We start from the raw sequence: 13671 nt of genomic DNA, 5'->3' as shown, positions 1-13671 counted from the left end.
GGGAAAGAGTGTTTAGACTTCTTACAGAGAAATACTGCTCTGCCTCCAACTGATCCTGCAGCTCCTTCATCTGCCCATCAGAATCCTGACGCTCCCTAGGATCACAGAAAAGTATCATATATATGTATCATTTCAATGTTTTTGCAAAAACAGAAGAGGTTCTCAATCACAAACTTAAGTTGTGTGTTTGTGAGAAAGGTAATAAATATTAAAATCTTATGCATGTGTTGCATACTTGCGCAGTTCCATATTTTGTTTTTCCAGGCTACGTTTGATTTCCAACAGGTGGTTTATCTCCTGTTTGAGCTGTTTCTCTGATGTTTGCAGAGTGCTAAGCTGCTGGTTCTGAACCTTCAGGTCATTCTGAGTCAAAGTGCGTTTCTGAACCTCTTGCTCGATCTTCAGACTCTGATTCTTCACCTAGAGAGAGAGAGAGAGAGAGAGAGAGAGAGAGAGAGAGAGCAGGAGAATCTAATGACATTTTTTGCAACAACATTTATTGCGATGGAAAAAACAACAAGTTTTTGTTATATATGATAAACATGCTTCAAGTGAAATGACCGACTCTGCATGTCAAAAATAAACAAGTAAAAACTACTTTCCATTATAATACAAAGGAACGGGTATATTTAAATAATAATAGTTCAAAATAAATGGATACAATGTTATTTAAAAGTTTGTGAACTAGCAAGGTTTTTAATGGTTTTGAAAGAAGTCACTTTATTCTCACAGAGGCTGCATAAATTTGACTAAAATAACAGTAAAATAGGGAAATATTATTACAATTTAAATGTAACCGTTTTCTTTTTCTATTGAAAACACATATTCTGCATCATATTTTTTGTGGAAAACATGAAAGTATTTAAAAAATGACCCCAATGAATTTTTTTAACAGAAGTGTAAATAAATAAATAAATGCAAAATACAGTTTCATGTCCAGTAAGAGACATTTACAGCTATTAAATTTGATCAGTTTACTGGCCATCTGCAGTTGTTGCAGAAAACATTTATATCCTCCACACACCTCTTCTGTGAGTCTCTCCTTGTGTCGTCGCAGTTCCTCTAGTTTCTGTAGTGACTGTTTATAGTCGCAGTCAAGCATGGAGTTCTTCTTCTCCAGTTCTAACACCCTGTTCTCCACACGCAGTTTAGAGGAACGCTCCTCCTGCAGCTTCTGTTCCAGCTCTTGGGGAACACACACACAGACAGACATGTTAACCAGCCATAAAATCTTTGTTAAATGTTTTAGAAAACAATTCCAGCAATTCCTCAATCAAATCTCCTTCAATGTAGCTCTTGACTAAACCACCAACTCTAAATCAAAAGCACTATATTCTCCACTGCACATTTCAAAGTAAACTGAACTGTCAGGCTTCCTGTTTCAATAGGAAATATGGAAAAACATATCAAACAATGTTAATTTCAATGGATCTTTCATCTCTTTAAATACCCTTCACAGCTTCAGATTTTGCTCCTTCAATGGACTCGCGGATTTTGTTCTTGTCGGCAAGTCGAGCTTTTGTGGCCTTGTGTGCCGCCTCCTCCTGCTCCAACCCCTGCTGCAACATCTTCAGCTTATAGGTCATGTCAATCTGGTTATTGCTCTTCTCCTAATGGGGGCATAAAATGACGGGGAGGGACATTAGAAGAGCAGTTGGACGTAAAATGCAATTAACAGAGAGTAAACCCCAGTAAATCAAGTCTGTAACTTTCTAATAGCCATTTGTGTACAACATTATTTCAGCAGGGAATGCTGGGAATGATCAACATTGTGCGGGGAAGGCATTAATGATGACTGAATCTGTAGCCTTTAATGATATCACAACTGTCTCAACTAGGAAGGAGGAAATGAAAACGACTTGTTTACCTTTTCCAGATCTGTAAACTTCTCCTGAAGTTGTCTCTTCTCCGTCTCAGCTTTAGATAGTGCCTGTCTCACCTGTTTCACTTCCTCCTCCAAACCAGAGATGCGTGCTGCGGACAAGAGGTGGAATATGGATGAATATGGTTGAGTGTGAAATGAATACACACATTCAAAACAGAGGATATGCACTTACCCTGTAGATCAGAAATGGTCTCAGAGCCCTGGGTTTGCTCTCGTTTCTCTGTGTCCAGCGCGGCCTGCAGGCTGATGTTGTCCCTCTCTAGGGTGAGTTTGCTGTTCTCTAGCATGCAGCATTTGTCCTGCAGTTCTCTCACGTGAGCCTCCAGCTGCTGCAGCTGTTTTGAACTCTCGGTTTGAGTTTTACGCAGCCGCGCAGCAGCATCAGTTTCTGCCCGCAGTAACGCATTTGCCTCATCCAGCTGTCAGAGAGAGAAAGAGGGAGTTTATAATGAGGACATGACGCTATGTTTCTAGGATCACTCCGTTACTTGATCACACATGAGAAAAGCACACAGCCACGTGTTGCTCCAGGAAGACTGAAATTCTGGGAACTCTACTTTTAAGTAACTGAATGATGCTTTTAACCGATGCTGTATTAAGCATCTAACTTAAGACTATGCAACAAAATGTCACAAGTATTAAATATATACACACAAATGTTTAATTTCTAAACCTCTAACCTCTATTTAAATAACTGTCTTGTGTATTTTACAATGTAAGTTATTCCTTGGCTTTTTTCACTTTCCATTATTCCAGTCTTCAGTGTCACATCATCACAAGTTTTTTCAGGATTCTATGTGAACAAAGTTCAAAACAATTTTGTTTTTTTTACATATTTTTTATATCACATTATAATTTATCATTACAGGCGCTTTTGATCAATTTAATGCATCCTTGCTGAATGAAAGCATTAACTTCTTACAAAAAAGAAAACTTGTTTGAACAATTATATATATAATTATTGAATCAATATATATATTTTTTTCCCTTTAAACCACAAACCTGTTTCTGCAGGTGGATGTTCTTCTCATTGGAGATGTGCGAGTTCTGGTTTTTCTTCTTCATTTCATCCAGCTGATCCTTCAGACTGTTCACTTCATTCTCCAGGCAGCGTTTGCGGTCCGCCTCACTCTCTGCCCTGCGGTGACTCTCTACGTTCTTGTGCTGTAGGAGAGCTTTCTCTCTCTCCAACTGTCTCAGAGTCATCTCCAATCCTTTTCTGCTATTTATCTATAAACACATGTGGTAAGATAACTGCATATTCCTGCACACAAATTGCTGAGAACTCAGAGATGAAACATCCACTCACTTCTTCATCAAGCTCTTTGGTGATCTTCTCTAGGCGGCTACAGTTGCTTCTGTATTTTTGCTCCAGCTCATCTTTGACCTGCATTTCATTGTTGAGCTGCTCTTCTACAGAGTGAAGTTTCTTCTGGAGCTGAGTGGAAAATAAAGCAATTTACTGTAACTGTATGAATTACCTAACAAGACCTATATAGATTAAGCAGACAGAAAGTGAATACTTACTGCTAAATTGTCCTGTGGGCAATAAAAATAGAAAAAATTAAATGTTAGAAACAATTCTGCAAGAAGCACTAACCATTTTAAGTCCAAGTCTCATATTAAGTCTCTAATCACCAGGGACTACTTTATGATGTTAATCCAGTCTCTACAGAGCATAACACAGTTAAAATAAATGTATTAACTGACGAAGGTGGGAGTGTATCTGTGTCATACCTCTGTCTTGGATGCTGGGTGATCTTTCATTGCTGAACTGTTAACAGCATTCAACAACCTACACAAAAACGCATCAGGTAATCTGTGACGGTAGTTATCAACTGGTTTTGCATCAGGACAACAAAGTACAGATCCAATGCTGGACCAAGAAATGGTTTATTGTGTAAAAGTGAAAAAAAAAAAAAAAATCTGGTCTTACTGGTCTTCTTTAAAGTAGGTGAACCCCACAAATGGCAGCTGATTGCCAACAAAGGCTTTGGATATGGGAAAGGTCTCTACTTCTCCTTTATCTTCCTCTATCTCATCGAAATTACTTGTGTCTATGTCACTGCTCAGCTCTGGAACCACAGGTGCTGCAGCTGGAAAGAGAATGGACAAAAAAGGGTCACTGTGCGTTTATGACAGCTGATGTAAACAAACACTGAGAGTAGAGATAATAATAATAATAATGCTCATAAATGTACACTTCTACCTCAGTCTTGCTTTGTCTTTAGTTGGGTAACACTGGAATACGAATGTGTATTGAGCACAGTTATTATAGTTTTAGAACTTTTTCATTTTGTTTTTATTTTGTTTTATATCAGTTTAAATAGGTTTGTTTTAATGGGACATAAATCGTTGAGGTGTGCACTAATATTAATACTAAATACTGATACTAAAAATATTTTCTGCAATAGTTCATAGCTTCTAAAGAGAAATCTTTTAAAAAGAACACTTTATTCAAAGAATGATATCAATACCCTTGTAAAAAAAATTCAATTAATATTAAAAATAATAATAATAATAATGAAAAATAAAGTGGTAGAGAAATAACACTTTCAAACAACATCCAAACTAACTAAATGTAATGTTTTTGGACACTTAATTTCATGTTAGTTGAAACTAAATGCAATCGGCTAAAATAATATTTCTATTGAATAAATATAAATATTTCTATTCTATATATTTACATGTGCTTCAGTATGTCAAAATGGTGTGCAAAAGATTATTAAAAAGGTTTATTTTAAAAAGAACTTTAGTGCACTTCTTAAAAAAAAAAGTGAACAAAATGTATTTAATAACATTTAATGCATTATTTTATCATCCTTTATGATATTACATGCAAGAATATTTGTTCAGTTGTGCACTTTTTTCCACAAGGGCAATGTTCCATAAAGGCAAGAAAGTGTGTGAGAAACACATTCATTCTCTTTATTGATTTTTTTTTCAGTGATATGACAAATTCCATAAACATTTTTATTAAAAAAAAAAAAAAATGTTTTCTGTATGTAAAACATATGCAAGTATAATGGACATTTACTCACTCTCTCTAATGGTGCTGAAGGTCCACTGTTCATTTTTAAAGAAAGGATGTCTTTTAATTTCTTCTATGCCATTTCGACCCAGGCGAACCTCCCTACCAAATGCAAACATCCGCAAAAACATTTCGTCAAACAGGCGTGAACCCTGGCAGTTGACCATCAATCTGGAAATACATGTACATCTATCTGTGCATGTAAAAGCTCACCTCTCTGTTAGGAAGGCACAGATGATGTTTTTGGCTTCTTGAGAGATCTCAATGTCATCAGGAAAGTTAAGAGAGTTCTTATGGTCCATAATCTTACTGTAGGTCCCCACCAGAGAATCGGCGTAAAACGGTGTATCACCTAGACACACAAACATTTATCTCATTGAATAAATCAATACCACAAAATGCACAATGTAGGCAAACGCACAGATTCACATTTCTGACTCACCAACCAGCATCTCGTAGATAAATACTCCCACAGACCACCAGTCACACTCGCGTCCGTAGTATCCGTCCCCTCCCTGAGACCTGAGAACCTCCGGCGAGATGTAATCAGGGGTTCCGACCGCAGTGTCACAATGAACCATCCCTGTCTATCATCAACCAATCAATCAATAAGACAACTGATAGGATCTTTGTTGATCTAGGTCTAGAGAATCAACACTGCACCATATACAATTTACAAAAGTACTATCACATTACATTAAATCACACACAAACGGAAGTGTACTGGCACTAATTCAAACATTTTTCTCAGTGTGTAGTTCCACTTCTCTACTCTAGATGGCACTATAATATCACTAAGCAGTATGTCCAGTCTAGTTTTTGTGGCTGGACTGTGGCACTAAATGGCAGGGTCAGAAATTAACCAGGGCTTGGGGGAAATAACTGGCAATAAAAGTGACAAAAATGCCCCAGATATGCAAATTGTGGGGCAAAAAAATTAAATAAATCAATAACCTTGTCCCTGTCGTGAATTACATTTAATCTTTATTCAACATAAACTCAGCATTTTTAAAATATAACAGCTTCTTAGCCTCAGTATGACCCTAAGACCTCTGAACCCATCTGAGGTCTTCCTCACCCAGACATAAAGGAATGAGAGGAAGTTTTTCTTTGCTTTTTTTAGTTTAGACAAGAACTAGCATGTGTTCAAGGTAACCTAAAAATCCCTGCATCTAAGGTGAAAGCACCTGGTCAAAAGCGGACCAGAGCGAGCCTGAGATTTTGATGACAGTCTGTGAACTACTGAAATTTAGCATTGTGATAACTGGTTATCCTCTTACCCCATCCATTTTCATGCATGTCCCAAAGTCAGCAAGTTTAAGGTGTCCGTAGCGGTCCAGCAGCATGTTGTCCGGTTTGACGTCTCGGTGAATAAAGCCCATTGAGTGAATGGCGTCCAGAGCCAACACAACCTCAGCAGTGTAAAACTTTGCCCACTTCTCTGGAACGTCGTATGTACTGGTGAGATTGACAAGATCTCCTCCTGGCATATATTCCATTACCATGTAGAGAGAACGGTCATCCTGGAACGCACAGCACAGCTGAGGAAAAGATGATAAAAGAATTGAGAAACGAGAAAGAGAATTACTATTATTAATTCATTAATTTATTGTTTGTTTTGTAATCAAACTAGAGATACTCTAATATATATATATATATATATATATATATATATATATATATATAGTTCAGTTAATATAACACTTTATACAAAAATAAAAATTAAAAATAATTTTACTTTAATTTTAACTAGAGCAGCTAGCTAATAAATTAAATATAATATGATCGTAATAATCATAATAGGAATCAGTAAATTATTTATTTCACTTTTTTATGTTTCTTAAAGAAGCCTCTTCTGCTTACCAAGGACGCTTTTGTGATACAGTAAATACAGTAAAAACAGCAAATCTATGAAATATAATTACACTTTAAAATAACCGTTTTCACTTTAATATAATTTAAAATGTAAATTATTCCTGTGATGGCAAAGCTGAACGTTCAGCAGCCATTACTCCATTCTTGAGTGTCACACAATCCTTCAGAAATCATTCTAATATACTGATTTGGCTCTCAAGAAACATTTCTTGTTATTATACAGTAAATGTTAAAAAATGTATTCTAAAAATGTATTATTTTGATCAACGTAATGCATCCTTGCTGAATTAAATTAACGGCTTTACATAAAAACCTTACTGTTCCCTAACTTTTGAATGACAGTGTGCATATTGGATAGTCATGTGATATTTAACACTTGGAAACATCATATTCCTTAAATTCATGGATCAAACCATAGTGAATATTTGTGTGTGAAAAAGGATTGTTGCAGATGAGAGAGGACAAGTTTTTGGCTCCAAAAAAAGATGTCAGTGGATCTTACCTGCACGACCCACGGGCTGTCAGCAAATGCCATGATGTCACGTTCCTCCCAAAAGAAGGCAGAATCTGAACGTTTGATCATTTCAAACTTGCTGAGCACCTTCATTGCATACACCTTCTGAGAGGCCTTATGCCTAACCTACACAAACACACAACCAGATCATAAACTACATCACACACCTTCCACGAGAAAACTAGCGAGACGTTCACTAATGCATTACTAACAATCTACATTATTCAATTTCTAACAGGCCTTGTACCTCACTCCCAAAATGATTTCAAAATAAAACTAATAAATACTCTGTGAGAGGCTGTTTTGCCTTCGACACGGACAAGCCACATTTTAAAGCACCCACTGATGTTGTGCTTTAGGCATAACACACCCACACAGCCCCTGTCAGACAACTGACAGAGGAGAATACTGGGTAATCATGTTGTTTGTGTCTGCAAGCTTGTCCAGACATATCCCACTGCATCTCTCCCCTGACTATCCCAAACACACACCCAGAGTCATGACACAATACAAAACTACACATGCTTTCTTTTTCATATCTGACATGTAAATACACAATTACATGAGGTCCCATTCAACAGGGACCACACAGAACTGCTTGCAGCATTTGGATGAATGTGCACAAACTTAACCCATCCATACAGATTACACATTACTTAAAGTGTGGCTATTAATACGTCAGAATTATTGCAATTAATCTCATTTTAATGGAGTTAACAGTGCTTTCAAAATGTAATGCATTGAGAAACATGTTGATGCCGCAGATTTATTTAGCAATGTATGTGCATCTTATATGTGCAAATATATTGCCTTTGCACTAATTTAACTAACAAAATAGGTACAGCAATATAGCATCAGACACAAAAGAAAGAAATGCATCTTGAAATTCTTTTAAAAACTCAGTGTTTCCCTACCAGCTGGACTTCTCCGAATGCTCCTCTACCGATCACCTTCACTCGGTCAAAATCATCTGGCTTCATCTGGAGCTCCCTTAATTGGCCCATAACCTTCTCATCTGTACACACAACACATTAAAATCACATTTCCTTGGTCATGTCATGAACAGACCGATTTAGTTTTCAGGTGACCTGTCAGGTCTTTTAATAGTTATGACTGACTAATTTAAAATTTACATAATTATAATAAATAATATATTAAAAAATTATAATAATCATATGAAAATAATAGTATTATGGGCCAGTATTTACCCATAATACCCCTTAATCAGGGTAGTGCCATAGTAAATTTTTGACAGGAATGAAAAAGAGGCTGAGGAATGAAAGTACATGCATTCAGCTGATTGTACTGTTGACAAAACGTCTTTCAGAAAAAAACTTTTTGATGTCAAGACTCCATAAAACAGACTTCATTTTGAAAGTTGTGAGCTGGATAAATTACATTATTTAGGACCTTTATGTGCAAGCCATTGTAAAGACATTAAATCCATCCCTCTCTGCCTCATTTTAATTTGCATTAAATTCAATATGACGTCTAACCTGACTAAGGTCTATTGGCCAATTTATTGAAGTGTTTTTAAATATTTTTGAGCATTTGTTGAAACATTACAATATATATATCTATACACACACATCTCTCTCTCTCTCTCTATATATATATATATATATATATATATATATATATTATATATATATATATTTCAAACATATATATATATATATATATATATATATATATATTTCAAACACACACATGAATTATAATTGACCTGCAAAAAAGATTCAAAGATCCGTAGTCATTTTTCTCATAACCCTACCCCCCTCCAAAAACAAATCTTCTGTATATACTGTAAAGTTCAGTAGTTATTCATCAAATCATTGAGCACATTAAGTGTGAAATCAGCATCAGAAATGACAATGATCAAAGGCCAGTGCAGAGCGTTCACACAGTCTGGTGGATGAGAGGACTGTTGAGTCACACTCTCTTCCAAACCAAACATTATAATGTCCATACAGCCCTACTGGTCTCCATGACAACAGGCAGAAGCGGGAACAAAATCGGGACAGAATGTGATTAGTCAAAAGTTTAATAGCGCATGAATAGAACACAGTACAAAGATGCATTCCCACAGACATGGTACTGGCTACTGAACTTAAACATCAGTGATAACTTGCAGAAATATTAATACAATACTTTTGTGAACAAATGTCAAATTAGATTAACTGTGCTGAAAAATATAATACATGTAAGCATCCTTCCAACCATTCTCCAAACTGCTTTCCCAACGGCCTGACATGAGGATGCTGAAGCCTGTCCAAAGGTACTGGGCCACAGGCAGGAGGACTGGATGACCAGTCCATCACAGAGCCAATAATACAGCACCTGGTATTCACATACGGTCTCTAATATTAACCAGACCAAAACTTCTTTAGCTTATGAGAATGTGCACATCTAGAGCTGTACAGTAAAACTGCGAGACACAAAAATGAAAACCACAAGTGTCCTGCAAAGAACTGCACAGGAAGTGCATTAAAATCCTCCATGACATCAACTCCAAGCCATTTCTTCATACCAAACACACACAAAAATGCAGTTTTCACAGTCTGTGTTGACAGGTCATTATTTACGTGATGAGCTTCAGTGTTGTAAAGTGAGGGGCCCAAATTAGGAAGAGCCACTCAAAACAATTCAACTCAAATAAATGATGTTGATGTTGTAGCAGGAAGCAGCCTCATTGTAAAACTTGATGCCACCATTAAGTATTTCCTTAAACCGCAGAATAACACAGAACAACAATCAGACAAAAACACGGCCTCTTAAAAGCAGATACTCACATCTGTTCAAGAAGGTCTCGATGTTCTTATTTTTACGCAAGGCCGGAAAGTCCAAATCTAAAACCAGGGCATTCATGGAATCCTGAAACACAAAGACAAACACTTTGAGTAATGCATTAAAAAAACGATCTCCTTGCACACAGCATTTATTCAAAGTGAACATGTCTGTGTTTTCCTAACACAACCTTGGAAAATTTGTGAAGCAAATGATCTACTGTTTTTTTTTTTTTTTGGTCATTTCTAATTCCGTTCATTTTTACAATACCTCTCATCAATGTCAACCTTTGTTAAAACCTGTTTGTACCTTCCTTATAGATTTCAACTTTTTTTTAGCCAATTTCTGATCAAATGAACTGCTGCGTAAGGCCAGTATAGAAGAATTGCTCTTAATTCATATTTGTCCTTAATTCTAAACATGTTTTAATAATATAAAACCACATGTGCTGTGGATGCATACATATAAACTTGTCACTTCCACTCCACACAACAGAAAAATGTCAGAGAATCAGAAGCTGTACATAAAATTAGAAGCATTTTATGTAAATAGTTGTAGGCAAAAAAAAAAATTGTTTATTTGTCTGGGGGAAAAAAACTAATGTTAAGCGATATCCATTTTACTTAAACCCTGAGAATGAGAATGAAATGATCTACAGGCATATTTCAAGGACAGGAAGTTTAATGGCTAGGCAGAACTTCCAGCCTGAAGAAAATAAGATTGATAAGTCAGCAAGGCTTTACAGTCAGTAGATAATAAAAGAACATCCACTTCTCAGAGGCTTATCTGACAAATTAGGCCATCCTTAAAAATATTTTGGTTTGCAGTAACAGTAATTTTTTTTTTTTTAAAAAGGGTCGGTAGGTCGGTCTATATTTTTTTTCAAGTTTCAATGTAAAAAAAAAAGTAAATTTTTGTGATGGTGATGACGTCGGTATGAATTTAAACAAATTAGCATATCGTGACGTCACTGACTGGGTCTTCAACCCGTGCCTTCGGGCGCATCATTGCAAACCTCATTTTGATGCAGGCTATATAGACCACAAACAAATTTAAATCTTTGTCAAAAACATTTTTATTGCATGAATTTCAGGTGAGAAAAAAATGGGGTACTGTTTTACTTGCATCCACCGCTAAATGAGAGAACGTTTACTTTGCTTTCTTGGGTTGTCACTTTTGTGAAAAAAAATCCTGTTTGATTTGAGTGACAAGTGTTAATTGAATTGATTGTAAAATCGATTTTGCATGTCTAAAGTTTTATACGGCAAATAACACCAAATATAGGTAAATCCACGGACAACAGGCAGGAGGAATGTAAAGATTCAATATATTGGTAAACACCAATATTTCTGATGATTTATTGGCGTGAAGTTACGTGCACAATGACAAACAGGAGTGCAACATTTTCGAAAAACAATAAGCAGAGTGGACTGCCATAATGCAAAACATTTACTGCAGGTTTCAACATGGCTGTGTTTACGATTAAATTTCAACAACAACAACAAAAAAATCGCATAGGCGATTTTCTTGGGATGTCAAAAAAAATCTTTTTTCGAATATTCGTCGAATTTAAAATAAAAATCCACATTCGAATGCGCATTTGAATTTTAGGTGTGCATTAAGGAAGCTGCCTTATGAGCCCCGGTACGTGTTCCATTCCATCTCGCCGCGCACACATGCCTGGTCTACACAACTTGCAAAGGGGGACGAGCTTGACACGCAGGATCTGTTGTCTCATTTTTCACCTCATGTAAGCGCACCGTCCGAAGTATACTTGATCTTTATCAGTGGCGCACGAGATGCGATGACGATGTATGTGACATTGCATTATAAGGTTATGTTAGCCTATCCAGTTGAAGCCACTTAAAAAAAAAGAGAGAACATCAATGTGGAGAAGATCTTGTTTACATCAAAACTGAATCCAAGCCGTTTACACAGAACGCATATTTCGCGCATTTTCTAGAGGGACACCGTTGGACTCGCGTCTCGCACAAGAGAGCCGCATGTTTAGAAAGACATGTAAAATTAATGTATTAATTTAATTTTCAAAAAATATCTCGAGACTTTATGTTGGGTTTTTTTCCCCATCCCACTGCATCTCATGTTTTTAAATGAAAAAATGTATCTGGTATGACTTGTTTTGCGCCCTTTTTATTTATTTAACAATGCATGCATAAATGATGCTGTTTTGTTTATAGTTCTTTAAGCAACTTAATAATAATTGGTTCATAAACATTATTTTAAATATGTTGTTTTTTTCACAGTCATTCTATTCTAATGCTTTGAATAAACATGCAGTAATTTTGAGGCCTCAGAAGAGAAGCAAAAAGCTTTTCTTCACCCCAACTGAAATTATGCATTTTAAATTCAAATACAATTAGAATTTTGATCATATTTAAGTAAAAAATTCGAATTTAGTTTTTCAGCTAATTCAACAGCCCTAAGCGATTCAAGCCCGAAACTGTACGAGACTGAATACCGGCAGAATTCACATTTCTGTTGATAAAAGAGAAACATTGTGCAGAAGTATTATTCGCTGTTATGCGTGTTTGTCCGAAGCTGCAGTTGTTGTGTGACACCTGTTCAAAAAAAAAAAAAAAAACTGGACACGCTCCGAGAGAAGGTTGTTAAAATCAATTTCCTATTTTCATTTTCAAAACTTGTGTTGGTTGATTCGTGCTTGATTCGTGCAATAGATTTTCGAACAATGTGACAGTCGACACGGTCACGGTTTTAGACTAGACGGGAGAAGGGATGGGAAAAGATCTGGGCACTAGTTTTTCTAGAACTTCGTGCCAAGTTAAAGTGGTGTCGAGCTGTTTTAATGAATTTTTTAGATGTATTATGGTGCCCGAATCCGTATGACTTTAAACAGTGACGCAAACATTTTGTTTACTGCAGCCGCAGCCATCATTACCAAGCGCGAACCGTTGACTCTGACAATGAATGAGCGGAGACGAAGTGAACGCACAGGCCATACTGTGACCTCCGTGTAAACATAGATGACGTCACAGGGTTTTTTTAAATTAAAAAAGATAGCCTTCATTTGTATGTAGGCCTAGGCAATTTATATATTTACAATACTTATATATATAATTAATAGTATTTTATTGCTTTTGTATTAGTTGTTTGAAGAGTAAAAAAAAATTGGTCGGTCTTAACGCAAATTTACAATTGGCAAATCGGTCAGACTAAAAGCAAAAAAATAAATAAAATTGAGTCGGTCCTAAATCGACAGGGTCGGTCGGGTTACGGCAAACTAGGGCTGTCACTTTTGAGAAAAATCAAATTCGAACGGATATCAAATATCATGCAATGTATTCGAATATATCCTAATATCTACGTGCCCACAACAAACCAACCAAACTAAAAACGCGTGGAAAACGCTAGGCGTGTCGCTTTCTCCTTCTCCAAAGTGCTCAGGCAGTTGCACTCCTGAGGCGTCTGCTGTTGCTAAGCAACCATGACCTGCTCTCGCAATGAAGACGCGGAAATTTCAGCAAAGGATAAATGGATTTGCAGCACTGAAAATTGCTTGCAGTTAGGGCTGTCACTTTTTATTCGATATTCAAATATGCA

At 36.4% G+C, this 13671-nt stretch overlaps 1 protein-coding gene across 6 annotated transcripts in view; it reads right to left on the bottom strand.

Annotated features, from left to right (window-relative positions):
• The window catches only part of rock2a (rho-associated, coiled-coil containing protein kinase 2a), a 56223-nt gene that overhangs the window by 9012 nt on the left and 33540 nt on the right, over positions 1-13671 (bottom strand). For all 6 annotated transcript variants that reach the window (XR_009437507.1, XM_059566008.1, XM_059566009.1 and 3 more), the window contains exons 2-19: positions 10098-10179; positions 8220-8320; positions 7294-7431; positions 6197-6457; positions 5359-5503; positions 5130-5268; positions 4927-5018; positions 3822-3981; positions 3623-3680; positions 3413-3424; positions 3195-3323; positions 2888-3115; positions 2058-2304; positions 1868-1974; positions 1451-1610; positions 1025-1185; positions 236-420; positions 26-95 (exon numbers count right to left, since the gene is read on the bottom strand). Coding sequence is in view for 5 of the 6 variants with exons in the window: in XM_059566008.1 (XP_059421991.1) it covers positions 26-95; positions 236-420; positions 1025-1185; positions 1451-1610; positions 1868-1974; positions 2058-2304; positions 2888-3115; positions 3195-3323; positions 3413-3424; positions 3623-3680; positions 3822-3981; positions 4927-5018; positions 5130-5268; positions 5359-5503; positions 6197-6457; positions 7294-7431; positions 8220-8320; positions 10098-10179 (2475 nt within the window). In the remaining variant the exon portion in view is untranslated. The remainder of the gene's footprint in view (positions 1-25; positions 96-235; positions 421-1024; positions 1186-1450; positions 1611-1867; positions 1975-2057; positions 2305-2887; positions 3116-3194; positions 3324-3412; positions 3425-3622; positions 3681-3821; positions 3982-4926; positions 5019-5129; positions 5269-5358; positions 5504-6196; positions 6458-7293; positions 7432-8219; positions 8321-10097; positions 10180-13671) is intronic.

This window comes from Carassius carassius, chromosome 14, assembly GCF_963082965.1.
Source record: "Carassius carassius chromosome 14, fCarCar2.1, whole genome shotgun sequence".
Taxonomy (NCBI): domain Eukaryota; kingdom Metazoa; phylum Chordata; class Actinopteri; order Cypriniformes; family Cyprinidae; genus Carassius; species Carassius carassius.
Note: the sequence above shows the minus strand (reverse complement) of the source record. Positions and strands in the feature narration are given on the sequence as shown.